Source organism: Globicephala melas, chromosome 15 (assembly GCF_963455315.2).
Source record: "Globicephala melas chromosome 15, mGloMel1.2, whole genome shotgun sequence".
NCBI lineage: Eukaryota > Metazoa > Chordata > Mammalia > Artiodactyla > Delphinidae > Globicephala > Globicephala melas.
Window position 1 is genome coordinate 70114374 of NC_083328.1, and position 26485 is coordinate 70140858.

Consider the following 26485-nt stretch of genomic DNA (forward strand, 5'->3'; position numbering starts at 1 on the left):
AGTTTGGACTTGGCCTGGGCTGTGCCATGAGACAGCTGGCCAGACAGAACCTTGGCCTGAAACACACTGCCCGAGACTCCCTAGAGTGTACACATCAGTTTACAAAGCACCCTCACACATGCCCATCTTACAGAGACTGGGGGAGGTGCAGGGCCTGGCCAGAGCCCTCACCTGAGTGACCTGGATAGAGCCAGGAGCCAAACTTGATGCTGGGCTCCTAAAACACCCTGCTCCCCTCAGCCCTGAGGCTTTTCTCTGTGGGTGGGCAGCTCCTCCTCAAGGAGGCCTCTTACCTCCCTGATCACCTTGGGGGCTGTGTTCCTTTTGTAGGCCTACCAGGATGGAGGGGCATGCGGAAATAGAGATGCTGAGGACACTGAAGGGGCCCTCCACAGGGGAGGTCAGCGTGCACCTGGTGGCCAGAGACAGCCCAGGTTCAGGCTCTCACCTGCCCGCTGCTGCCTTTATCATTCCAGGTGGGCATAGCCAGGGGTCTGGGGAAGAGAAGCACCCACATACCTGCCCAAGCAGGTGTGGGTCCTGGGGAGGAGATGATACTTTTCACCTGCCTGCACACATGCATGGCCAGATTGGGGCAGGGCCACCAGGCTCATCTGTGTCGTGTCTGTCCGTGTATCTGTTCGCAGCCAGCTCAGCCACCCTTGGTCTGCCCAGCAGTGCCCTGGATGTGTCCTGCTTTCCGCGGGAGCAGATCCATGTGGGCACCTCAGAGCGAGTGGCTGGCAGCGTACCTGTCACCGCCACTGTTCTGCCACAGTTAAGCGCTGGGCCGGCGGCCAGCCCCAGCGCCGGCACAGTGCGGCTCCTGGAGTGGACCGAGGCCGCGGCCCCGCCTTCTAGGAGTGGCCTGCGGGTCAGTATCTGTGAGGTTTGGGGGGGTCCAGCGAGCCGCAGCTGTGGGGCGGGGCCTGCGGGCCTGGAGGCGGGGCCTGAGGCGGAAGGTGGGGAAGCTGGCCGAGAGGGAGGATTCTGGGGGTGGGACTTGGAGTGAGGGACTCTGGGGGCGTGGCTTGGAGTGCAGACCTCCCCAAACGAGACATTTGCGGGGCCCTAGGGGCGCGGCTTATGGGGAATGGGTTCCGGGGGCGTGGCTTGCAGTGAGGCGGCTGGAGAAGGACCATGCTGACTAGGGGTGGGTCAAGGGCCAGTACAGGAGCCGTGGTCCTCTGACCCTCCGCACTCCAGTTTCAGATAAGCGAATACTCACCGCCGAACATGGTAGGAGCGGAGCAGCCCCCAAGCCCCGAGCTGCGGCGGGAAGGCGTGGCCGAGTACGAAGATGGCGAGGCCCTGGCGGGAGGTGGCGATGCGGGCCCCCAGCAGCCGGGTAGGAGCCCAAGGCCCGAAGCTGGGCCCCTGTGGGAGTAGGGGGAGCCCTGAACTCCCTGAGGAGCCACGGCCAGGGGCGTGGCCCGAGGGGGCGTGGCCCGGGTGCCAGCAGGTGTGCCCACGCCCACGGGTCGGTCTTGGGGCGGAGAAGGCTGCGGGCCGGTGGGGTGGGGTGGGAGGGGAAGTAGATGGGGCTATCCAGTAGGGGAGCCCAAGGTGGGGGGACCAAAGGGGAGGCCAAGCGTGGGCTCCGAGGTGGGCGGAGCCTGAGTGTGGAAGTGATGGGTGGGAGGCCTGAGACCCTTTTGGCCCCCTGCAGAAGACCTCCCCCAGGACCCTCCAGGAGATAACCCTCAGGACCCGCCAGAGGATGATGGCACCTGCCAATGCCAGGCGTGTGGGCCTCAGCAAGGCGCTGGTCCAGATCCTGGGGCCTCCAATGATGGCTGCCCCCAGCTGTTCCAGGAACGGTAAGGGGGAGGGAATTCACCTCTTCTTCTCTGCCTGCGGGCCTCAAAGCCCCACGCCTGTTCAGGGGTTAGGAGAGGGTGTGGATGGTGCAGGGTGGGTAGTTCTTTCCCTCAGGCTGCCCCTCCCTCAGGTCAGTCATAGTGGAGAACTCTTCAGGCCAGAACAACTCCTGCACCAGCGCTTCTGAGCTCCTCAAACCCATGAAGAAAAGGAAGCATAGGGAATATCAGAGCCTATCTGAGGAGGATTCGGAGCCGGAGGCCATGGTAGGAAGAGGGCTTGGGGAGGGGAGGGGGAGGCTAGAGGCTATACCTCAATTCCACTATCCCCTCCATTAATCCAGATCGTGGGGCTGGGCTAGAGAAGACACATAGTGACTCACTCATCATATTTTGGGGTCCCATCCTGAGTCAGATCCTGTACTTGGTTGGAGGGAAATAAATAAACCGCTCTCCTGTTTTTCTAGAGCTCCCATCTCAGTCTAGTGGCAGGGCTAAGTCACATTGACATGAATCAATAACCAAGTAGATGTGCAGGCAGATGGAAAGCTTCATCACTGGAGCCCCATCTCTGAGCCAGAGGCCAGGGAGCACAGGGCTCTAGTTGCAGAGAAGCTGGAGAAGACAGAGCATGAAAGTTCCACTGGGCAGGCAAAATTGGCACAGGGCAAGTATTTGTGTCCTCAGTTTCCCCACCTGGGAATGAGGAGAATTGTAGTCAGGCTGTGTAACTAGGGGGGGTGTGCTAATGTGAGTCTCTGCCCATGTGGTAAGGGACTGTCTGCCAGAGCTGTGTTCCTGCTGGTAGCCTAGAAGAATATCCATCTGTTTGGGGAAGAGCACCATGTGACCAGAGAGCTAGGCAGGGGCCAGGAATAGAGGCTGAGGCTTCACGCCAATCCACGAGGACAGGAAGCTGGGATCTGGCTTGCCTTCCACAGGAGAAGCAAGAAGAAGGAAAGGATTCAGAGGGACAGCCCACCACTAGCACCCCAGAAAGTGAGGAGTGGAACAGCAGCCAGCCTGGTATGATGGCCCGTGTGTATATTATATTCATGTGTGGATACACCTTCGGAAGTGTGAGGCTGGGAGTGCGGGTTACCATTGTGATGGTGTGTTGTACATATACAGATAACCATAAGTTAGCACGTGTGTGACAGAGAGAATAAGAGAGACGGTGTTTTTGGTTTGTGCATCAGTATATGTGTGTTCTTGGGGGTTATATCATGTGTTTGTTTATCCTCTTTCATCCAGTTGTGAGCAGGCCTCACAATATCCAAAGACTTGAGCAGCCTTTAATGGCAGCATGTGGTGGCGTGAGCAAGTCCGTACCGGTCATTGGTCTGACCTTGCTATTTGGGCCCCCATTCTGACCCTTCAGTTCTAAGAAAAATGGAACGAAGTTCATTCATAGTTAGCTCTGGCCCTCAGGTCTTCTCCATTACCATCTCCACATTGCCATGTGACAACAGCCAACTGGAGCCAAGTAACATTTATCACACTTATAATCGCCTAGATACTGGGTAGCAATGTCTATCTTCCTCCCTCAAAACCGAATCTCTTCTACTAAGCATCTGTATCCCTGGTCCTTAGTCCAGAGGCTGGTGTGGAGTACACTCTCAATACATGTGTTTGTTCAGTGGATGAATGGAGGAGTTGTATGTTGGTGCTTCCTCTTGGACCATGGCTCAGTTGCATGAGTCACTGTCTTTCCTGTCCCAGGGAGAACCAGAGAGCGAGGTCAGTTCTAGGGCATCATTCTGCCTTGATGGCTCCAGTGCCATACAGAAGAGTGCAGTCTGTGTCCAGGGCTCTGAACTCTATCATGCCTATTCCATATTTTGCCCATCCTAGCCAAACCAGATTTTCACCGCTCTCTTTTTCACCCGAGGCTGTCACATCAGAAGCCAAAGTCTTAGCTCTCATTGGTTTATGGCATCTTAAGTCTTAAATAGAGGAAGGAGTTAGTGTCTAACTGCGGTTGGCTCAACTGCTCTATCTTTCTTAAGGAAATACATTCTTTTTTTGTTTTTGGGGGCCGCACTGTGTGGCTTGTGGGATCTTAGTTCCCTGACCAGGGATCGAAGCTGGGCCATCGGCAGTGAGAGCACGGAGTCCTAACCACTGGACCTCCAGGGACTTCCCTCCCCAGGAATACATTCTTAAACCAGCATTTTTTTAGCTGGCTCCTGTTGACCAGTCTAAAGTTATCTTTTGATTCATACATTTCACCATCTCAACCGTGAACATCAGTGTGGCATTTGTTTCTGGATATTTTCTCCCTTCCGCCTTTTTTCGAGGGAAGAAACTTTGTCAGTAGACAGAAGTTTGCATTTATGGCTAAAATCTTTTTCCACTCATTTTTGGGATCTTTTGGGAGAAGAATCTGGGGGTAGAGGGGGAGGTGGCAGGGCTGCTTGCATGTCCTGTGTGTGTGGATAATCTGTATTTTATCTACATTCTATCTGGTAGTTTGATGGCTACCCTATTGGATTCATGTTCTACAGACCTGACGTATCTAGTCCTGATGGAATGTTCCAATAGTTTAAGAGTTAGAACCATGTAACTCATGTACACACACTCAGCCTTCTCTCCCATATATCTCCTTCACCTTTTCAATTGTTTTGTGTGAAGCATCATTTTCTTTTTTTAAATTTATTTGTTTTTTGGCTGCTTTGGGTCTTTGTTGCTGCCTGCGGGCTTTCTCTAGTTGCGGCGAGCAGGGGCTACTCTTTGTTGCGGTGCGTGGGCTTCTCATTGCTGTGTCTTCTCTTGTTGTGGAGCACGGGCTCTAGGTGCACAGGCTTCAGTAGTTGTGGCATGCGGGCTCAGTAGTTGTGGCTCGCGAGCTTAGTTGTTCCATGGCATGTGGCATCTTCCCGGACCAGGGCTCAAACCCATGTCCCCTACATTGGCAGGCAGATTCTTAACCACTGCACCACCAGGGAAGTCCAATGAAGCATCATTTTCTAACACACCATTGCAAAAGTCTTAATAATTTATATAGTCGTTAATAGCTATTCTGATAATTTTAACAGTTACTGATATTCTCATTTCATCTCTCATCCTGCCCACATCCAGGTCAAGTATCTGCAGTGGCACTCTTTGGGGTCAACTTGTTATAGCCTTTTCAGATTCAGAGCAATGCTACAAGCATCCTGTTCTATTTCCTTATAGTTACTTTAGACATATATTTTTACCCATTTTAAATTGAGTTATTGTCTTAATTATTTGAATTAATTGTTATTAATTCTTTATATATTCTGGATACAAGTCCTTTGTCAGATGTATATATTACAAATATTTTCTCCCAGTTTTTGGCTAGCTTTTTTGTTTTCTTCTGAATGATGTCTTTTGAGGAACAGAAAGTTTTCATTTTGATGATGTCTAACATATCCATTTTTTTACAGTTAGTGCTTTATACATATTTTTACAAGAAACAGCTTCTTTTTTTTGCCACGATGCACGCCTTGTGGGATCTCAGTTCCCCGACCAGGGATCGAACTGGGCCATGGCAGTGAAAGCTAGGAATCCTAACCACTAGGCCACCAGGGAACTCCCAAGAAACAGCTTTTTAATAGGTTTATAGAGATATAATTCACATACCATATAGTCCGCTCATTTGAAGTGTACCATTCAGTGGTTTTTAGTTGATTCACAGAGTTGTATAGCCATTATCACAATCAATTTTAAAACATTTTCATAACTCCAAAGAGAAACCCTGTACCCATTAATTGACATTCCCCCCAAACCACCAATTCCCATCCGGCCCTAGGCAACCACCAATCTATTTTCTGTATATATGGATTTGCCTGTTCTGGGCATTTCATATAAATGGGATCATATACATGTAGTCCTTTGTGACTGGCTTCTTTCACTTAGCACAGTGTTTTCATGGTTTATCCATGTGTAGCATGTATCAGTACTTCATCCCTTTTTTTCCATCTCTTTTTTATTGCTGAACAATATTGTATGGATATATCACACTTTATTTATCAATTGATGAATATATATGGGTTGTTTCCACTTTGGGGCTATTATGAATAATGCTGATATGAACATCTGTGTGCAAGTTTTGTCTGGACATAAGTGTTCATTACTCTTGGGTATATACCTAGGAGTGGAATTGCTGGGTCATATGTTTAGCCTTTTAAGGAACTGCTAGACTGTGTTCCAAAGTGGCTGTACCATTTTATATACCCACCAGTAGCATATAAGTGTTCCAGTTTATCCACATTCTCACCAAGCCTTGTTATTAACTGTCTTTTTGATTATAGCCATCATAGTGGGTATGGAGTGGTATCTCTTTGTGTGTTCTTTTTTTAAATAAATTTATTTATTTGTTTGTTTGTTTTTGGCTGCGTTGGGTCTTCGTCGTTGCACGCAGGCTTTCTCTAGTTGCAGCGAGTGGGGGCTACTCTTCATTGCGTTGCGTGGGCTTCTCATTGCGGTGGCTTCTCTTTGTTGCGGAACACGGGCTCTAGGTGCGTGGGCTTCAGTAGTTGTGGCACGTGGGCTCAGTAGTTGTGGCTCACAGGCTCTAGAGCACAGGCTCAGTAGTTGCAGTGCACGGGTTTACTTGCTCCTTGGTATGTGGGATCTTCCCGGACCAGGGCTTGAACCATGTCCCCTGCTTTGGCAGGCAGATTCTTAACCACTGCACCACTGGGGAAGTTCCTCTTCTTGTGGTTTTGATTTGCATTTCCCTGATGGCTAATGATGTTGAACATCTTTTCTTATGCTTGTTGGCCATTTATATATTCTCTTTGGAGAAATATTTATTCAGATCCTTGCCGTTTTCAAATTGGGTATAAGAAACACGTTTCCTTTCAAAATACAAGGAGTGCCATGCAGAGTTGGGGAACAAGTTGAGAATATAAGTGTGTGATTCAGTACAAGACATTGATCAGTATGCCGCTTGCAGCAGTGCCCTCTTAAATTTACATGCAAAATTCTGTGAATTGCTCATTTTCCTGGGGAGGTGGCCCATGGCTTTCATTAGATTTTGAAAAGAGTCCATTTATACTCCATAGAAACTGAGGGCTGGATAAACAGTAGAGCACAGCATTATGGAGCCCAACCTCTTGAGTCTGGTATTCCCAGGCATAGATCCCTTATACTTTTGGAACACACGTAACAGGCTCTTCATTAAGCATTCTGTCTTAAAATGAACTGATTATGAATTGGCTAACCATGCTCTATAAGAAGTAGATAAATACAGAGATGTATCTGTAGCAATTTAAAATGAAAAGAACCAGCCAATGGTGGCATCCTGATGACTGCTTGTCATCGGTTGTTCTTGAACCATGGTGCTCTGTTCTTTACATTTTTTTGTCTTTCCTGTTGACCTTCCAGTGGAAGGTCTGGCTAGAACCATTCATTTGGGAATTATCTCTACTGAAAAAGCTGAAGCCATGCTGAAGAAGCTTCCAGAGAGAAGATGGGAGGGAAGTACTATATTGATTTCTAGGGATCCACCATTAATGAGCAGGGTTAGGGTGGGAGAAAGAAAAACCTGTAATGGAACTAGAAGAGGCGGAAGATACAGCCAAGAAAGTACAGCAAGAAGGAAATGCTGAGATGGAACAGGTGGTTGGTAGCACATGGAGATCAAGAGAGTTGAGTAATAAGACAAGATCATTGGATTGTGGCCCTGGTGACTCAAGAGAGCAATTTCATTAGTGTGTAGAAGTAGGCTTAAGACTGGGTGATTAAGAAGGGAATTCGTCAAAAGAATGTTAAAGTTCTTCACAATATCCCTTTATCTTTTTGAAGTCTGCAGGATATGTAGTGATATCCCTTTTAAAATTTCTCCTATTATTACGTGTGCCTTCTCTCTGTTTCTTTTTTTTCCCAGCTTTGAGAGGCCCGCGTACCGGAAAAAAAAAAAACAAAAAAAAACCCTATGCTAGGTGCCAGAGATATGGCTGGGTCTTGAAGGATGAGAAAAAGATAGGAGGATGGGACAGGGTGGTGACAGAATCTCTGAGACAGAGGGATCAGCATGTGCCAAGGCACAGAGGCATGGAAATGCAGGATGAGGCTAGTTCACTAGGGGTTTGTATGTGTGGAAAGGTATTTGGATTTTTGGTTTTTGACTGGAAATCCAAAGCCATTGAGGACCTCAAAGCAAAACAATAACAAACTAATTTTTATTTTAGAGATATTCTGGCAACAAACTGAGTTTTAGGCACAGTACATTAAGAGGCTCTAGGACTAGGTTCAAAACAAGAAGGACAGAGAACATGGAGAAGTGGAGATATAGTCAAGAGATAGCTAGGAGTTGGAATCAGTAGGACTCAGGCACTAAAGAATCCTGGGGAGTAAAACAAGAGATGTAAAGGATCCCTTCCAGGCTTCCAGCTTGCATGACTGGATGAACGGTGTGGTGCTGTTGACTAGGATAGAGAATACTGAGAGGGGCAGAAGCTTTGGCAGAGAAGTTGCGAGTTTCGTTTTGGACAGCCTGACCTTGCTAAGAAAGTGCTAGCCAGGGGCGTCTAGTCTAAGGGAGCAGAAATAAGCAAAGGAACATTTCTGGAAATCAAGAGAGGATTGGTGCTACAGCCAGCCTATACGGTGCCTTTGTGCAAATTATAAACAGGTGCCCCTTTGGAACAGACCAATTAGAAGAAGTCAGCGTGTCTTCATAGCAGACTAAGCCACGTGGCCTGGCAAGGAGCCAGGCTAGATTCCAGCCCCCATTCACCCTCTTGGCTGGGCACCTATGTATGGTACACAAACTATACAAACATGCACGGGAGCTTTGGGACCTACTTGAGCTTGGGGATTTGCCTAAAGTTTCAGCCAGTTGTTCACCATGGAAAAAGGATGCAGGAAACTGGAGGAGGCTGGGGGCTTGGTCAGGGAGGGAGTCTAGTCATTACTAAAAGGTTTAGTGGTCAGGCCTCTCTCTAGTGGATTACATTTAATCTCTTTTCCCATCTGTGAAAAGGATTACTACCAGCCCTGCCTATCATGTCCAGACAATGTTAGGATTAAAGGGGACCATGTATATGAAGTCTCTGAACCATCCCTGTACCCCCAGTTTCTGGCACCAGACACGGTACATGGGAGGTACCCCTACGATCAAAGGAACGGTTGAGGTAGAAGGAAGGGGCGGGCGATGGTAAACTGTAAATAATGCGTTATGCCTACGAGAGAATCCAGGTAATAAAGGCCCAGGGAGGGGAGTGGCGGGGAGGATGGGAGGGTAAGGATGGGAGTGTGAGGGATGGCAGGTGAAGATGTCAGAGGTCTCTACTATGGCATGAGGGGCTTAGAGCTTGGCCATGTTGGAGTATGGCTAAAGAGAAATGAACTTGCAATGAAAGAGCCAAGGCGGGGCCAAGGTGCCTGAGATGAGGAATCTGACAGCTAATCAGCTCCTTGGCTTGTGTTATAGTTTGGGAAGAGTGAGACAAAAAGCTAGATGTCATCCACAGAGAACTGGGTGCTGTAAAGGGATTGGTAAATAGTACTGGTGATTTGAAAAAACAGGTATTATGCAGGATGATGTGGAATGCCAGTGGCCAGAAACAGCAAGGTGATGCTAAGCCTGGCATCCTGAAGCCTCCTCCCTGCCCCTCCCCCTACACCGTTAAGTCCAGATGAGGACCGAGTGGGAACAGTGAGAGTTTCTTGAGGGACTGTAGTGGGTGATGTGTTCTAAGGTAGGGGTCCCCGACCCCTGGTCCGGTCTTCGGCCTGCTAGGAACTGGGCTGCAGAGCAGGAGGTGAATGGCAGGCAAGCGAGCGAAGTTTCCCTTGCTTCCCGCTCCCCTTACCCCCGCATCGCTCACATTACCACCTGAACCATCCCCCCTACCCCCCTCCATGGAAAAACTCTTCCACGAAACCCGGTCCCTGGTGCTGAAAAGGTTGGGGACCGCTATTCTAAGGGGCGACCCAGGTTTCACTCTGGACAAAGGGGAGTTGGAAGAGCAAAGGGGAGTTGGAAGTGCTCTAGGTTGCTGTGTCGGTGTAGGTCTCAGAGTTTCCTGGCTTAGTTGATCTGTTGGTGAAGAAAATACCTGCTTTGGCCCATCTGGGTTAGATGGTTGGGATCTCAAGATTCAGTGGAGTGACTGGTGAACTTAGGCAGCTCCTAGGAGCCACGTACGTTCCAATTAAGGAAAAAGCTTCTTCCTGAGTGACAAACCACTCCACACCAGAATGACCCAGAGCAATCGCCAAGCGAGCCAGAGCTAGGCAGAGCGAGAGTCCAGACCAGACGGCCTTCGTGGAGACCTAGGAAGGATCCAGCATCTCATAAGGATCTTTTACTCACAGCCTCTCACTTGCTCTTCCTGATGACCCTCTCTGGTAGACAAAGTGATCTGCATTTGACAGATGACAAAATTGAGGCACGGAAGTTTCTAGAAGAAGCTGGAGCTATTCACCCAAGCGATATGAATTGATTGTGGCAAATTTTTTCAGGCTGACGTTGGGAGCTTACCTTACATGTTGCCAGCTTTTCCCATCTTTAAAGGATGTTTCGCCTCTGTGTTGGAGGCCAGGACTCCATCTCAGGCTAAATTGAAGGTCCCACAGGGAGATTCAGCTCCCCCTCCCCAGGACCTGGAGACTCCGAGGGCTGTAGGCTCTGACCAAAGTACGTGTGTGTGAGTGTGTGTTTGTGTGCACTCTGGGGGGTGTGTGTGTAATCATTCTCTACTCTGTGGGCACGCCAAGCACACATACATACATTTTGTCTCTGTGTGAGCCTGTCAGTCAGTGCTCAGAGGAAGAAGACTCGGGAAAAGGGGGTTTCTTCTTTCTGTGTGGTCTCTTCTGTTTCTTCCTCATTGCATGTTTTCCTCCCATCTCTCTTTTTCCTCTTCTTTCCCGGTGAGCTTAGGTGATGCTGTGATTAAGTCCTCTGGCTCAGGATTTGTCATGCAGCTTCGTCCCTCTGTGGTTGAGACTCTAACCTCTGTTAGTCGCTCCCTAATCCGAAGTGCTTTTGCTGACAGTGGGCTGGGGTGGGACGGGGCGGACAGAATTTGGTACAGCCCGCTGTGTGCGGCACCTCATGGCTGAGTGGGACTAGAGGGCAGCTCGTAATCACAGACAAAAGTTTGTTTTGGAGGTTAAGGTAGAGTTGGGTTGGAAGATGGTATTTGAGGAGCAGCCCAGGGGTCAGCCTGTCTGTCTCCTGCCCACAGCCTCCGGGGAGAAGAAGGAAGGCTGGTCGTGGGAATCCTACCTTGAGGAACAGAAGGCCATCACTGCCCCCGTCAGCCTCTTCCAGGACGTGAGTCACATACTTTCCTCCTAGGAAGAGCTTGTCTTCCCAGTCCAGGGACTCGCCACCAAACTCAGGCCTTCTGGTGTTTTCTGTGTCTGACATCCCTCAAAGGACTTGCACAATGGAAGGTGGAAAGACTCGTTAGGGGCCCAGAGTAGAGAAGGGCTCACTGTAAGGGGCTTCCTCGGTGGGAAGAAATAGGGGAGTGGGACCCAGGCTCACCCATCCCTGGGCCTGCAGACTTTTGAGTTCTGGCACTTTCTAATCAGTTCTGATCTTTCCATGACTTGGGTAAGAGAGAGCCCCGAAATCCATTGTTCGAGGGACCTAGGAGCTAGTCCGTCCTGCTTTGGATCCCTGCACTAAAGACCCCCAAATAAGTCACCCCTTTGGTAGTGCTGGGCGGGTGGAGCCCCAAGGCAGTTCCTTTGCCCCGCGCGCACTAAGCAAGGGTGAGGCTGGAGGGAAGCTGAGCCCTTTTCCATCTGTGCATTGACAGTACCAGGTGGTCACTCATAACAAGAATGGCTTCAAACCGGGCATGAAGTTGGAAGGCATTGACCCTCAGCACCCAAGCATGTACTTCATCCTCACCGTGGCTGAGGTGAGCTGAGGCTGGCACCCCCATCCTGGTGACGCCTCTCAGGATGGCTTGAAGGAGCCAGCCAGGGGCACGGAGGGCTCGGACTCAGATGAGGGGGGCACTGCACTGCCCTCAGAAAGGGGAGGGGAAGGCGCAGAAAGCTAAAAATCGGACAGAAATCAGGCGAAGGGTCGGGGTGGTGATGTTACTGAGGAGGAGCGCTCCTGAGGGCGGGGATGGTGGCTCGAGTCCAACAAGGTCCTTGTCCTCTTAGGAGCTCACCGTTGTGTGGGAATCAGCCAGATAAACGGCCACAGCCCACAGGGGAGATGACAGATGTGAGCAGGGGGGCACTGAGGGGACAGGAGCGGCTTCAGAGAGGAAGGGCCTCCATTGCTGAGTCTCGAGAGATGAGTTGTGAATGAATAGGATGTTCAGGCACAAGAGGCAAAGCGAGCGGAAGCACTGAGGCATGGAATGCCACGTTCAAGGGCGCCGTGCTCAAGGAGCCGCCATCAGCTTGCTGAGGTCTGAGCAGTGAGAGAAGGTAGCAGAAGGAAAGGTCCCTGGGGGCCCTGAGCAGGCCTGAGCCTTGGTCACTGCCCTTGGGATTCTATCCAGGGTTCAGAGGGGCCAGAGAGTGCCTTAGAATCTACCTGTCTTGTGCCCAGAGCTCAGGGCTCATGAGTATGTGAACCATCCTCATTGCAGGATGGGAGGGTGTGGGGCAAAGTGCAGGATGCAGGGAAACCTGGGGGTGAGGAGAGGTGGAGTGGGGAGTCTGCCGGCACCAGAGGCCCTGAGACACCAGGCTGGGCCAGGAGAGGTGAGGGAAGGGGAGTGCAGCGACTGCTTCCCTCCCTCCCCCTCGTGGGGCCAGGTATGTGGCTACCGCCTACGTCTGCACTTCGATGGGTATTCCGAGTGCCACGACTTCTGGATCAATGCCAGTTCCCCTGACATTCATCCCGCTGGCTGGTTCGAGAAGACGGGGCACAAGCTGCAGCCCCCCAAAGGTAAGGCCTAGCTGGGTTGCTCCCAGTGAGGCAGTGAGCCTCCCAGACCTGCCCCCCCCCCTTCCTGTTGGTAGCTCCTTCCCTGTTCCCATTGCACAGCCAGCCTCTCTGCATCTCATCCTGCTATGCCTCGGCCCCAGGGCTTCTGCTTTGCCCTTGCCCTTTGAGCGGACGTCCACCCAGGTTGTGTTCTGCTTCGGCAGGGGTTCCCTGGGCAGGTTCTCGAGGCTTGTGGGGTCCTCAGGCCTGCCTGATTCTGCTGCTTCAGTGTGGGGTGCGCCCGCCATGGCCCAGCCTCTGTCTGCACGGTGCTCTGTTCTTCCCCCCCCGAGGGGCCCAGGTTACAAGGAGGAGGAGTTCAGCTGGAGCCATTACCTGCGCAGCACAAGAACCCAGGCTGCCCCCAAGCACCTGTTTGTGAGCCAGAGCCACGTGAGTGCCCCTGAGTGAGCGGACATTTGCCTCCCAGGATAGAGTCACTGCAGCCGGCCAGTCTCTCTGACTCAGCAGACAAGCACTCATCTCCTGGTGCCCCCAGCTGGGCTCTGGTCCTCACCAGATGGGAGGGGCCCACTGGGCAGGCCCAGGGCCAGAGGAGGAAGCCGATTACGGGGTTCCCCCGGTTCCCTCCCTCCTCCCTACCGCTGAAATCCTTTCCTCCGCACATCCCCCTCTGAGCCTGGGCACTGAGGTGTCATTCTTCTCTTTGGCTTGGGTTTCTCTGCAGTTCTTGGTGTCAGGTCCAAGCCTGTATTGTGGGAGTGGCTTTTTCCTTCCTTTTGACCAACATTGAGGCTTTCCCATTTGGTTCCAACACTCACCCCTTGTCTTTCTCTCTGTTCAAGGCAGCCGGCAACTTTATCCCGCAGCTAAAATATCTCCTAATCCCAAGCAAAAGGTTTGAGAGATACATAGGGAACTCCCAGTACAACTGTTACCATATGGAAAGCCCAGGGTCCCCGTGGGCCAGGGGCTGTACCATGCTGTCCAGGAACGGGCAGGCACCCCCAGCCCCAGTCCAGCCCCAGAGATCATACTTAGAGGTTCCCGTGTGACCGGTGGGCTTCTACCCGCTATTGTGACGGGGGATGCAGATTTTTAAATCAAACTGTTTAAGTCCTGTCCCCACCATTGGCCAGCTTTGTGGTCCTGGGCAAGTCACTTAATTTATAAAATGGGGGTGATAATACCCATCTCCCTAGGGCTGTGGTAAAGATTGAGGGAGGGGATGGTTTTTGGAGTTCATGCCTGACACGTGGCAGGTGCCTCCCTGCCCTGCCCCCGCCGCTCCCTGCCTCACATGTCAACTCCTCTTTCTCTGCCACGCCTCTGTGGACCCACCTGCCTCAGCCCAAGCTGGGCCAGGCTTGTCTGGGGAGGGGAGGCTTGTGCTCAGCCTGGCAGACTCTTTGGGTGAGTGTGTAGCCTCGTGTTAGTCAGTCATCTTCTGCCACAGTGAGGCTTCCTCTGAGAGTCCCTTGGAGGCCAGAAATTCCTGAGTGGCTCAGGGCTGAGGTTGGTGATTCTGCCCTGGAGGGACCCTCTTTCTCAGCCTCTTTGTCCCACCCTCCTCCCTGCCCACCCACCAGGCATGGCCCCCAGGGAACCTACTCCTCTTCCTTTGCCGGTGGGTCCTGGGCCAGCACAAGCCAGCCTGGGCCTGGCCATGGCAGCCCCTCTTCTTGCCCCCAGAGTCCCCCACCCCTGGGCTTCCAGGTGGGCATGAAGCTGGAGGCCGTGGACCGCATGAACCCATCCCTCATCTGTGTGGCCAGTGTGACCGACGTGGTGGACAGCCGCTTCCTGGTGCACTTTGACAACTGGGATGACACTTATGACTACTGGTAGTGGGAGGACCCAGACTTGGCCGTGGGGTTGGGGACGGGGATGGGGAGGGGATGGCGGGGGCGGGAGGCTTCACATAGACCCAGCCCAGCCCTGACATATTGCTCGGGGGACAGTTGACTGCCCTGTGGATTTGATCTACATCACTTATTAATTATGACGGCAATTAAATATTTCATCTAAAAGTACCAAGGTTAAGATGAGCAAACCGCTGTGACCCATGATTGTCCCTGAGATATTAAGGTGCTGTTAGAGTTTTTAGTTACTGTTGGAATTTTCTGACTTTCTCACCTCATATGTCTCACTCTCACTCAGAAGTAACATGAGGGTGTGCCCTGATCTCATAGGATAGCAGATTTAGGACCTCGAAGTTTCATCTGAGACAGTGAATAATTCTTTTTTTTAATTTTTATTTTATTTATTTTTTTATACAGCAGGTTCTTATTAGTCATCCATTTTGTACATATTAGTGTATATATGTCAATCCCAATCTCCCAATTCATCCCACCACCACCCTCCCCGCCACTTTCCCCCCTTGGTGTCCATACATTTGTTCTCTACATCTGTGTCTCTATTTCTGCCCTGCAAACCGGTTCATCTGTACCATTTTTCTAGGTTCCACATATATGCGTGGATACACGATATTTGTTTTTCTCTTTCTGACTTACTTCACTCTGTATGACAGTCTCTAGATCCATCCACGTCTCTACAGATGACCCAATTTCATTCCTTTTCATGGCTGAGTAATATTCCATTGTATATATGTGCCACATCATCTTTATCCCTTCGTCCGTTGATGGATGTTTAGGTTGCTTCCATGACCTGGCTATTGTAAATAGTGCTGCAATGAACATTGGGGTGCATGTGTCTTTTTGAATTATGGTTTTCTCTGGGTATATGCCCAGTAGTGGGATTGCTGGGTCATATGGTAATTCTACTTTTAGTTTTTTAAGGCCCCTCCATACTGTTCTCCATAGTGGCTGTATCAATTTACATTCCTACCAACAGTGCAAGAGGGTTCCCTTTTCTCCACACCCTCTCCAGCATTTGTTGTAGTAGATTTTCTGATGATGCCCATTCTAACTGGTGTGAGGTGATACCTCATTGTAGTTTTGATTTTCATTTCTCTGATAATTATGATGCTGAGCAGCTTTTCATGTGCTTGTTGGCCATCTGTATGTCTTCTTTGGAGAAATGTCTGTTTAGGTCTTCTGCCCGTTTTTGGATTGGGTTGTTTGTTTTTTTAATATTGAGCTGCATGAGCTGTTTATATATTTTGAGATTAATCCTTTGTCCATTGATTCGTTTGCAAATATTTTCTCCCATTCTGAGGGGGTTTTTTTTGTCTTGTTTGTAATTTCCTTTGCTTTGCAAAAGTTTTTAAGTTTCATTAGGTCCCATTTGTTTATTTTTGTTTTTATTTCCATTACTCTAGGAGGTGGATCAAAAAAGATCTTGCTGTGGTTTACTTCAAAGAGTGTTCTTCCTATGTTTTCCTCTAAGAGTTTTATAGTGTCTGGTCTTACATTTAGGTCTCTAATCCATTTTGAGTTTATTTTTGTGTATGGTGTTAGGGAGTGTTCTGATTTCATTCTTTTACATGTAGCTGTCCAGTTTTCCCAGCACCACTTATTGAAGAGACTGTCTTTTCTCCATTGTATATCCTTGCCTCCTTTGTCATAGATTAGTTGACCATAGGTGTGTGGGTTTATCTCTGGGCTTTCTATCCTGTTCCATCGATCTATATTTCTGTTTTTGTGCCAGTACCATATTGTCTTGATTACTGTAGCTTTGTAGTATAGTCTGAAGTCAGGGAGTCTGATTCCTCCCGCTCCGTTTTTTTTCCCTCAAGACTCCTTTGGCTATTCGGGGTCTTTTGTGTCTCCATACAAATTTTAAGATTTTTTGTTCTAGTTCTGTAAAAAATGCCACTGGTAATTTGATAGGGATTGCACTGAATCTGTAGATTGCTTTGGGTAATAGAGTCATTTTCACAAGATTGATTCTTGGGACAGTGAATAATTCTTGCCTTTCAGGTGTGATCCCAGCAGCCCCTACATCCACCCAGTGGGTTGGTGCCAGAAGCAAGGAAAGCCCCTCACCCCTCCACAAGGTGACCCTGCAGCCTGAGCCAAGCCCCCCTCTCCCTGGTCCCCTACCAGTATCTCATTAGCTGGGTCTTTAGGGGGCAGGGGGAGGGGACAGATGTGGCCTGGAGCCTTAGCTTCTTTGCCTGGGAGTTGAGAACCCTCTGATCTTAGGAGAGGCCTGTCAAACCCTGACTCTGTTAAGGTTGAAGGGAAGAAAGTTAGTTGACCCCCACCTCAGCAAGGGAGCAGGAGTCCAGAGCAACGAAAGTGTATCCTTCCCTGTCGGGGTGTTACGCTGGCCCACACGCAGTAGGGGTTCAGATGGGACCGGGGCTGGAGCAGCAGAGCCAAGGAGGGGGCTAGGGGCCAGGGTTCCCAGAAAGCCCTGTGAGCTGTGAGGTGGTGTGCTTGCTTCTGCCTGGCACCCCCCTGCCTCAGGAGCCCCCTGTCCACGGGCCTTTGTCCTTTCCGTGCCCCTGGTCCTGCTTGGAGGGGAGAGCTCCCCCAGTACACCTGGGTGCCTAGACATTGCGCTCATCCTCTCCTCCAGACTACCCAGACCCTGACAGCTTCTGTTGGGAGACATATTTGGAAGAAACTGGGGCCTCTGCTGTGCCCGCCTGGGCCTTCAAGGTGGTGAGTCATCTCTCCCCGCCCCGAGCTGAGCTCGGGAAGGCGAGGAGCCCTCGGCCAGCCAGGATGGGGCCCTGGCCTCCCCCTTTGGCTGTGGTTTCCCCAGGCACAGCACCTGGGCTCCCCTCTTGGGGATTCAGCTCTGCTGAGCTGGGCCTCGGCCTGAAGGCTGCTGTCCCCCCGCAGCGACCCCCGCACAGCTTCCTGGTCAACATGAAACTGGAGGCCGTGGACCGCAGGAACCCAGCCCTAATTCGTGTGGCCAGCGTGGAGGATGTTGAGGACCATCGGATAAAGGTGGCTCTGGGCTCCTTGGGCTGGAGGAGTGGACAGGCCAGTTGGGCAGGGCTCCTGTAGGCTGGGTTGAGGTCAAGGGCATGGCATGAGCCAGACTTGAGGGAGGCTGTGCGTTGCAGGGAAGGGAGCTCTGAACCTGAGGCCGAAGATCTTGGGTCTCAGTCTGGCCTCATCTGTGACTTACTTTTGTGAGTCGGGACAAGTCACGTCCCCTCTCTGAGCCTATAAAATGGGCCTAATCATCCTTGTCCTATCCAAGGATTGATGGGAGATGCCACTAACTTAAAGGGTGAAACCCTTGGGAAGTGTGGTGGCCAAGACAGACTACTGTGGGGTGGGCCCCTTGGTTCTTCCAATCCAGGATCTTGCTTCTGACGGGCCCCAGGGATGGGGAGAGCCTCCTGGAGCCTGGAGGACCTCCCGGCTGAGCTGGGCTCCACGAGAAGCACCTGACCTCCAAGGGTCTTTCCTCCCCAGCTCCACTTTGATGGCTGGAGTCACGCCTACGACTTCTGGATCGATGCCGACCACCCTGACATCCACCCCGCGGGCTGGTGCTCCAAGACGGGGCATCCCCTGCAGCCTCCTCTCCGTGTGTACCCCTGGGGCCCCTGGCCCTCTCCTCCTGATGCCCGGCCCTGCCCCCGAGCTCTGGCACCCCTCCCCCTTCTATAGCATGCCCACAGTGAGCTCTGGGGTCCCTCATCCTCCCCACCTCAGGGGTCTTTGCTACACATAGCAGTGCCTCTGGCCTCCCCAGTTTGCTGGGTTTGGAGCCTGGAGGTGTGAAGGGCCAAGCTCACTTGGGAGCATATGCTTAGGAGGTAGTTGTACCCCTGGGGAGTTCTCTCAGCGAATAGCAGAGCCACGCCGAGCATGCGCTGTGTTTGCTAAGGCAGTGTGGCTCCCTCAATCAGATCGTGGGCCCCTCAGCAGGCAGGGGTTAGAGGTCACCCACGTCTGTTTCACATGTGGTGTTGATTCTTCTTGATTGTTCTCTGCATGTGGGCAGAGCCTAAAAAAGGTCACCGAAGTCTTGGGGGTAAAACTGAGAAACACGAATAACATGCAAATCTGCCTGATGTGGCTTTCCGGGGCAGCTGTGCCCACACCGGCCCTGAGGTGCTCTCCCCAAGGGTTCTCCTCCTTTCAGAGAGTATGGCCTGCAGGTTTCCACAGAGAATATGAGAGCCAAGCCCTCATTCCCCCAAGAGGGGCTGACATCCATATCCACCCAGGAGGTGGTGTCCCAGCCTGGTTCAGGGCCCCTTGCACCCGGGGAACTGGTTCCTAGTCAGGGAGCTGACCTTCCCTGCCCTGCATGACTCCTCTCCCAGCCCTGCCCCCACCGCCAGGGCCCTGTGCTGACCCTTTTCTTCCTGCCCCTCCAGGACCCAGAGAGCCCAGCTCTGCCTCCCCTGGGGGCTGTCCCCCTCTCAGCTGTCGAAGCCTGCCACAGACCAGGACCTCCAAGTACAGCTTTCACCACCGGTGAGTGAAGGGCTCCTGCTAAGAGACCCTCGGGCATTGTTGCTCAGAGAGGGTCTGTTTTATACCCACTATGGGTGGCCGACCAGGGCCCACCCAGCCGCTCTCCTAATGGGGCCAGGGTTGGGAAGAGCTAAGTGGGAACTATCAGATTCAGCCCATCTTAAGCCTTCTTCTTCTCCAGAAAGTGCCCCACTCCTGGTTGTGATGGCTCTGGCCACGTCACAGGCAAGTTCACAGCCCACCACTGCCTCTCGGGCTGCCCGCTGGCCGAGAGGAACCAGAGCCGGCTGAAGGCAGAGCTGTCCGACACGGAGGCCTTGGCCCGTAAGAGGAACTTCTCGGGCTTCTCCCTAAGGAAGAAGCCTCGCCATCACAGCCGGTGCGGAGGGCAAGGGTGCAGGGCCTCGAGTCCTCCTGGGCCAGCCCAGGCCCTGATTCCCTGCCATGGACCTGGTCCCTCTCTCTCCAGGATCGGACGCCCTCCAAAGTATCAGAAGATCCCACAGGAAGATTTCCCGAGTGAGTCCTGGGCCAGTTATTCCTGTGTCCTCTGCCGCGTTCACAATGAGTACTTAGTAATTGGTGGGAGGAGTCACCAGGGGTGCCCAGAGCCGGAGAAGCTGGCAGGCAGGCCACCTCTGCATTCGAGATACTTGGGGATACAGAGCAGTGGCAAGACCACGGGTAGGGCCTTGAGCGACCTCGGATTCCAGCCCCTTTTTATCCCTGGTTTTGCTGTGATTTTCCAGGAAAGGCGCAGAGCCTCTCTGGACTTCTGGTTCGCTGTAAGGTGGGATGATGCCTCCAGCTCTGCTTTTCTCAATCTAGGCTTCCAGGGAGGGAGGCCTTGGCTGTCACTTTCTAGTGTGGCCTTGAGCAACTTAGTTAACATCTCTGAGCTTCAGTTTTCTCATTTGAAAACATGAATAATATCTGCCTTTCCAGTGTCAATTACCTGAAATAATAGTGGTTACTTTGCTGTTTATTGAGCACCTACTATGGGCCCAGCACCATTTCAGATGCTTTACCTATACCGTTGCTGACTCTCACAAGTGGTCGGTAACATAGATGTCATTCTCTCCTGAGAGAAGAGGAGTGAGAGGTTGGTAGAGTGAGGTCATTTGCCCAAGGTCATTCGCCTCATAAGGGGCTGAGCTGGGCTTCAAACTCAGGTCTGACTTCTCCTGCTATTGCTGCTGGTACAACAGACGTAAATTATCTGACCCACACGTCAGTTCACTTTTCCACCTCCTTTGTCTTAACTTGGTGGCAACAGCCAAGTACCACAGACTGGGTGGCTTCAACAGAAGTGTACTTTCTCACACTTGTGGAGGCTGGAGGCCCAAGCTCAAAGGATCAACAGGTTTGGTTTCTTCTGAGGCCTCTCTCCTTGGCGTACAGACAGCCACCTTCCTGCTTGTGTCCCACATGGTCTTTGCTCTATGCCTGTGTGCCCCCAGGGTCTCTCCATGTCTCCAAAATTCCTTTTCTTATAAGGATACCAGACAGATTGGATTAGGGTCCACCTTATCAGCCTCATTTTAACTTAATCACCTCTTTAAAGGCCCTTTCTCCAAATACAGTGGCATTCTGAGGTACTGGAGATTAGAGCTTTAACATATCAATTGGAAGGGGCATGGGACACAGCTCAAGCCCATGGCTCCAAGGGGAGGGACAAGGTGACCGAGCCCTCCACTGCGTGATGACTTCATCTATATCTTCAGCCACCGGCATAGGTCCTGATACACAGTCCTGATCCCCTGATACACATGCTGGGGATCTTGTTTCAGTTGAGTTGAATGCGCATCATTTTTTTTTGTTAGATAGGTAATTTTTTTGGCCACGCCTGGGGGCACACGGGATCTTAGTTCCCCGACGAGGGATCGAACCTGGGCCCCTTGCAGTGGAAGCACAGAGTCCTAACCACTGGACCGCCAGGGAATTCCCTGAATGCACATCACTTTAAGGCAAGAAGAGACCTTGAGAAATCACCTGGATCAATGCACAATTTCTGGGCAGGACCCAGGCTATTCCAGTTCTTCAGGAACAGTCTCTGTAACCCGGGCAGTATGAGCACAGAGATTTAAAGCACAACCTCAAGGCAGACTGCCTTTTACATGCTGTGACAGCTTGAGCAGAAGCCACCTCTCCGAGCCTCAGCTTCCTCATCTGTAAAATGCTAATAATAATAGTGCCAATCTTAAAAGGTGGTGAGAGGCTTAAATGAGGTGGTCCATGTGAAGTGCTCGATAACCTGCGGGAATCATTAGTCCTGATGTCTTGCCTGACTCCCTCTTGCTGCTGTTCCATACTGTTTCCTCTTGGTAGAAACAGAAGGCAATTCCCGCAGCCTCAGGCCTGAGTGAGGCGGGTCTTGGCCTGCCTCCCGGCCCTCAGAGTGGGGACTTTCAGAGATGGGACTGCCGTGGGCACCTCTTCTATCCCATCCTGGTACACCTTGTTGGCTTCCATGTTCTGACTGCCAGAGGGCTCTTGCCTAATGTGTTCATTCCAGAATTATCCTGAGAACTCTTCCCACAGACTGAGGCTGTGGCCCAGATTGGACCGGGAAGGACTCACCCAAGGCCTGAAGCACTTCAGGGACAGGGTGGGGGACAGAGCCCAGGCCTCTGACCTCTGGGCAGAGCTCCCCATTCCACCAGCTGGCTCTCCCAGAGGGGACACTTGTCACTCTGGATTTCATTCCGGAGGAGTCTTCTCACGCATCCGTGGGTAGTCCTCCTCCCTGTGGGTTTGCTGGGAAACAGCTCCCTGGGGGAGACCGCCTGGAGAGGACAGGCCTCAGCTGTGCTCACTCTGTTCGCAGGGCCATTCACGCCCCATGAGTGTCAGCTGTTGGAAGGAATGAGGAAACAGCAGTGATTTCCTTACCCAACCAGTTTATTTACAGATGGAGAAACTGAGGCCCATGTTAAATGACCTGCCCAGGACTAATGAACAAGTTAGTAAGGAACTAACCCCATTTCCTGATTCTGAATCCAGTTTGTGTTTTCTATTATACTGCATTAACCCCACTGCCCCCCGCACCGTGGTTCCCCTGCCTTTCCACAGTGCCTATTCAGCACACCGTTATTAACCTCCAATAATAATAGTGCTATAGACTGAACGTTTGTATCCCCCCCCCAAATTCATATGTTGAAACCTAATCCCCAGTGTCACGGTATTTGGGGTGGGGCCTTTGGGAGGTGATTAGGTCATGAGGATGGAGCCCTTGAGAATGGGATTAGTGCCCTAATAAGAGACCCCTTGCCCCTTCTGCCATGTGAAGACACAGTGAGAAGATGGCAGCCTGTGGGTCAGGAAGCAGACCTTCACCAGATATCGAATCTGTTGGTGCCTTGATCTGGGACTTCCAGCCTGTAGTACTGTGAGGAATACATTTCTGTTGCTTTTAAGCCAAAAAAAAAAAAGAACAAGAGGAGCTGTTTCTGACCTGCAGCTAGATGTTTTGCAGTTAGATAAGATATCACGGGTGCCTGCAAAAGCTCCTGTCCTGTGCTCTGGGGAAGAAAGATACGGAGCAGCACAGCTCCCAGATTCCTCGCCAGCGTACACGGAGCACCAGACACAGGGCTTCAGAGAGGGGCACCTGGTGGACAGGAGGCCAGACCTGAGGGCAGGTAAATGAAGGGCTGGTGGCAGTGGCTGTCACAGGAGATCCGGGGTGCACCCCAGATGGGTTTGGGCTGATGAGCAGAGAGGCCGCAGGCAGGCTGAGTTACAGAAGAACAGTCAGTGGGGCTGGAAACGGGATCCCAGAGACTCTGAGGGTGATTGTGAGGTGCAAGGAGTCAGGGTGAAAGGCTGACGCGAAGAGGAGGGATGCAAGGACAATGTGATGAGCAGGGTGGGCCTGCAAGAGGAGGGCAGTGGGGGGCTGCGTTCACGAGAGTCTAGAGTTACCACCTGAACAGGATGGAGCCAGCTGTCTTGGATTCTGGGCAGAGGCAGGGCAAGCCCCATGGGACAGTGGCCATGTGGCCCATCCAAGGCAGGTAAGGTGGGTAGGGACCAGGTTTGCCAGAGTGGCCAGAAGTAGATGAAGTCCAAGCAGACAGCCACCAAGCCTGGCCAAAGAGGAAGCCAGGTAGAACAGGGTCACTCACCAAATCAAAGAGCCGCTTGGAGGCTGGAGTCGGGAGCCAGGGGTTCCAGGAACAGATCAGGAAGCAGAGGGACAGGCAGCATGCCGAGTGGGTCAGGGGTCACCCCAGATGTGCCTGAGTAGACCGGGGTCTGGTGCGCAGAGAATAAACTAGACCCGGCTGGGGACGTAGTGGGGAGGAGTGGAGCTTGAGACAGAGGCAGCAGGTAGCAGGTGCGTGTCAGGCTGGGCAGGCTGATCCTGATTCTCAAACAGGATCCCCCTGAGGCTGCAAGAATGGGGGCCCAAAAGGACTTAGGAAAAGGAGGACAAGCAGAATGGACTTTTTTTTTTTTTTTTTGCGGTACGCGGGCCTCTCACTGTTGTGGCCTCTCCCGTTGTGGAGCACAGGCTCCGGACGCGCAGGCTCAGCGGCCATGGCTCACGGGCCCAGCCGCTCCGCGGCATGTGGGATCTTCCCGGACCGGGGCATGAACCCGTGTCCCCTGCATCGGCAGGCGGACTCTCAACTACTGCGCCACCAGGGAAGCCCCAGAATGGACTTTTGATGTCCGGGCTGAGGTTGCTTGGATGTTGGGGGCCGTTTTGATGCAAGGTATCTAGCGGTGTTTCTGGGATGCTGCAGCAGATCCAGGAGAGAAGAGCATCCTCGAAGGGCCCAGGGTGATGCAGCCTCAGAAGGATGGGGGTGGGGTCATCCTACACAGTCTGTAACGTGAGGAACCCACTTTACCCCAAGGGGCGAGCCCTGGATGAGGAGTCAGGAGATCTGGATCACCCTCTTGGCTCTGCAGGGCTATCCGAAAGGGGCCATGGTCCTGCCCACTCTGCCAGCCAGTCTCTCAGGTGGCCTGGGGATGAGCGGGCTTCAGAGACCAGGTTAGCCTTTGGCCTTGGCCGCCAGCCTCTGCTTCTGCCTCTGCCTCTGCCTTCCAGCACTGACCACTGACGTCATGCACCAGTCCCTCTTCATGTCGGCCCTGTCGGCCCACCCCGACCGGTCACTATCAGCGTGCTGGGAGCAGCACCGCAAGCTCCTACCAGGAGTGGCGGGCATCTCGGCCTCGACAGTCGCCAAGTGGACCATCAATGAGGTGAGGACCCCTCCCTCTTCCTCCTCCTCTGCTTTGCCCTCACCGCACCCTGGCAGGAGGGCTCAGGAAAGGCCCCTGTCGGGCAGAGGCCCACACTGCTCCTGACTCAACCTCCTGCGGTCCACAGTCCCTCCCAGCTGCTCAGTGGGGGCCTTGGGGGGGACTGAGGGACTGTCTGATAGGCCCATCCTAGTGCATGGGGAGGAGGGCGTGTTGCTAGTCTAGCAGGAGAGACAGGCTCAGGCCTGGGCCTCGGGAGCAAGGGGCCCCACCTCGCTCACTCAGCAGCACAGAGATGCAAGATCCTCTTAGGCTGATAAGAAAAAGCAACACTGCCATAGCCCAGGAGGCACCAAGGCCGGGTAGGCCGGCCTCCTCCCTCCTCTCCCAAGCCCCGTCGCCTTGGCAACACGTCTTCTTTGGTTTCCAAGGTCTTCGGCTTTGTTCAGACCCTGACAGGTTGTGAGGACCAAGCACGGCTCTTCAAAGATGAGGTAAGGTGCAAAGCGCAGGGTGGGGACAGAGGAGGGTCACCATCGTTGAGATAGCAGGATGCAGGAGCCCTCCCCAGCACTGCCCCCAGCTAGAGAGGGCCCTCTGTCATCCCACCTAGGGGGACCAGTCATAGTGACCCACGTCTCTGGGAAAAATCTGGTACCCACCATGGCCCAGCTTGGGAACCAAACCCTCTGTTCAGACCGTCCTCAGGAAGGGAAACCATCCTGGAAACAGGATTCCATTCACAACAGAAATTGTGCTCTCTGCTCGAACTTTTGTTTTCCAAACTTAGCTTCCTCAATGCCAGTCAATTAAAGTGTATTTTGACTGGCACAGCTATTGCCATTTACTGCAAGGATCCTAACACACACTTAAAATTAAGACCCAAAAGCTTACCGAAGTTGAGAAGCAGTGAACTGTAGGTGAAAGACCACTAGTTTTGTGGACAGGTGGATTTGAATCCTAGTTCTGCTGGTTGGAGCTCTTTTGAGTCTGCATCTTCTCATCCGTGAGGTAGAGGTGGGGAGTTCCCTGGTGGTCTAGTGGTTAGGATTTGGTGCTTTCACTGTCATCGCCCAGGATCAATCCCTGATTGGAGAACTGAGATCCCATAAGCCATGCAGCATGGCCAAAAAAATAGAGATAAAATGGGTATAATGATGACTGCCTCGCAGGGCCATGTGAGCGCTGGAAATGATGAGTGGATCACTATACCAGAATGTCTAGTGTAACTATATCGTCAGCATCTATATTATTATCTACCAATGCTGTAGAGTAATATACAAATCACATCACTATAGCCACATGCCTGATACAGGGAGAGCTCAATCCATGGTGTTTCTGGCTTTCAATGTGTAGTTGTCCTCAAATAAAGAGCTTTATCGTGACTCGCCTAATTCGTAGAGTTTGAAATTGGAAGGGACCTTTCAGTTCATTTAGGTCTTCCTTCCAAAGAATACACATACCCCCCTTAACCCAAGAGAGCGTGGTTTCAGCTCCCCATAGATGCCAGGTCAGGTGCCCAGGAGAAAGAAGTATATTCCTCTTTCCCTGGAAGAATCTCTTTATCCAGGCCCAACACAGCCAGTTTCTTCATTGCCCCTTGGGTGGTGGCGCTCCCAAACTCCTCCGCGCTCTGGGTGCTTGCCTTCTGGGTTGTTGATCTTCTTATCAGAATGTGTCTATGCCGCAAGTTTCAGATGCCGTCTGACCAATACAGAACACACTGGGCTGCTGCTCCCCTGTATGTCTGATGCTTTTGTTTTTAAAAAGGCTTTATTTTTTTTTAGAGCAGTTTTAGGTTCAAGGAAAATTGAGAGGAAGGTACAGAGAGTTCCCACGTACCCCCTGCCCCCTACACATGCACAACCTCCCCCATTATCAGCATCCCCACCAGAGTGGGACCTTTGTTACAACCTATGAACTGACACCTAGATGTTTTGTTTTCTTAATGGAGGTAAAATATGCATGGAATGAAATGCACACATCTTAAAAGTACAGTTCTACAAGTTTCGTGGACTGTATACACCCTGAACCCAACATGTCAATCAAGATATAAAACATTTCCATCATACCAGAAAGTTCTTTCCTGGCCCCTTTCGTCAGCTCTCATAGGCAACCACTGTTCTCATTTCTAGCACCATAAATTGGTTTTACCTGTTCTTGAACTTCACATAAGTGGAATCATACAGCACGTACTCTTTTGCGTTTGTCTCTCTTCAGTGTAATGTTTTGCAGGTTCA

At 51.9% G+C, this 26485-nt stretch overlaps 1 protein-coding gene across 7 annotated transcripts in view; it reads left to right on the plus strand.

The window, feature by feature from the left end:
- The window catches only part of L3MBTL1 (L3MBTL histone methyl-lysine binding protein 1), a 39114-nt gene that overhangs the window by 6624 nt on the left and 6005 nt on the right, over positions 1-26485 (plus strand). For 6 of the 7 annotated variants that reach the window (XR_009558921.1, XM_060284307.1, XM_030843475.2 and 3 more), the window contains exons 2-20: positions 331-476; positions 648-874; positions 1207-1348; positions 1670-1820; positions 1952-2087; positions 2762-2846; positions 10988-11076; positions 11570-11674; positions 12534-12669; positions 13010-13101; positions 14362-14513; positions 16551-16627; positions 17155-17240; positions 17424-17534; positions 18012-18126; positions 18926-19025; positions 19207-19544; positions 24088-24245; positions 24677-24739. Coding sequence is in view for 6 of the 7 variants with exons in the window: in XM_060284307.1 (XP_060140290.1) it covers positions 341-476; positions 648-874; positions 1207-1348; positions 1670-1820; positions 1952-2087; positions 2762-2846; positions 10988-11076; positions 11570-11674; positions 12534-12669; positions 13010-13101; positions 14362-14513; positions 16551-16627; positions 17155-17240; positions 17424-17534; positions 18012-18126; positions 18926-19025; positions 19207-19544; positions 24088-24245; positions 24677-24739 (2499 nt within the window). In the remaining variant the exon portion in view is untranslated. The remainder of the gene's footprint in view (positions 1-330; positions 477-647; positions 875-1206; positions 1349-1669; positions 1821-1951; positions 2088-2761; positions 2847-10987; positions 11077-11569; positions 11675-12533; positions 12670-13009; positions 13102-14361; positions 14514-16550; positions 16628-17154; positions 17241-17423; positions 17535-18011; positions 18127-18925; positions 19026-19206; positions 19545-24087; positions 24246-24676; positions 24740-26485) is intronic. The other variant, XM_030843477.2, reaches the window with a different exon arrangement.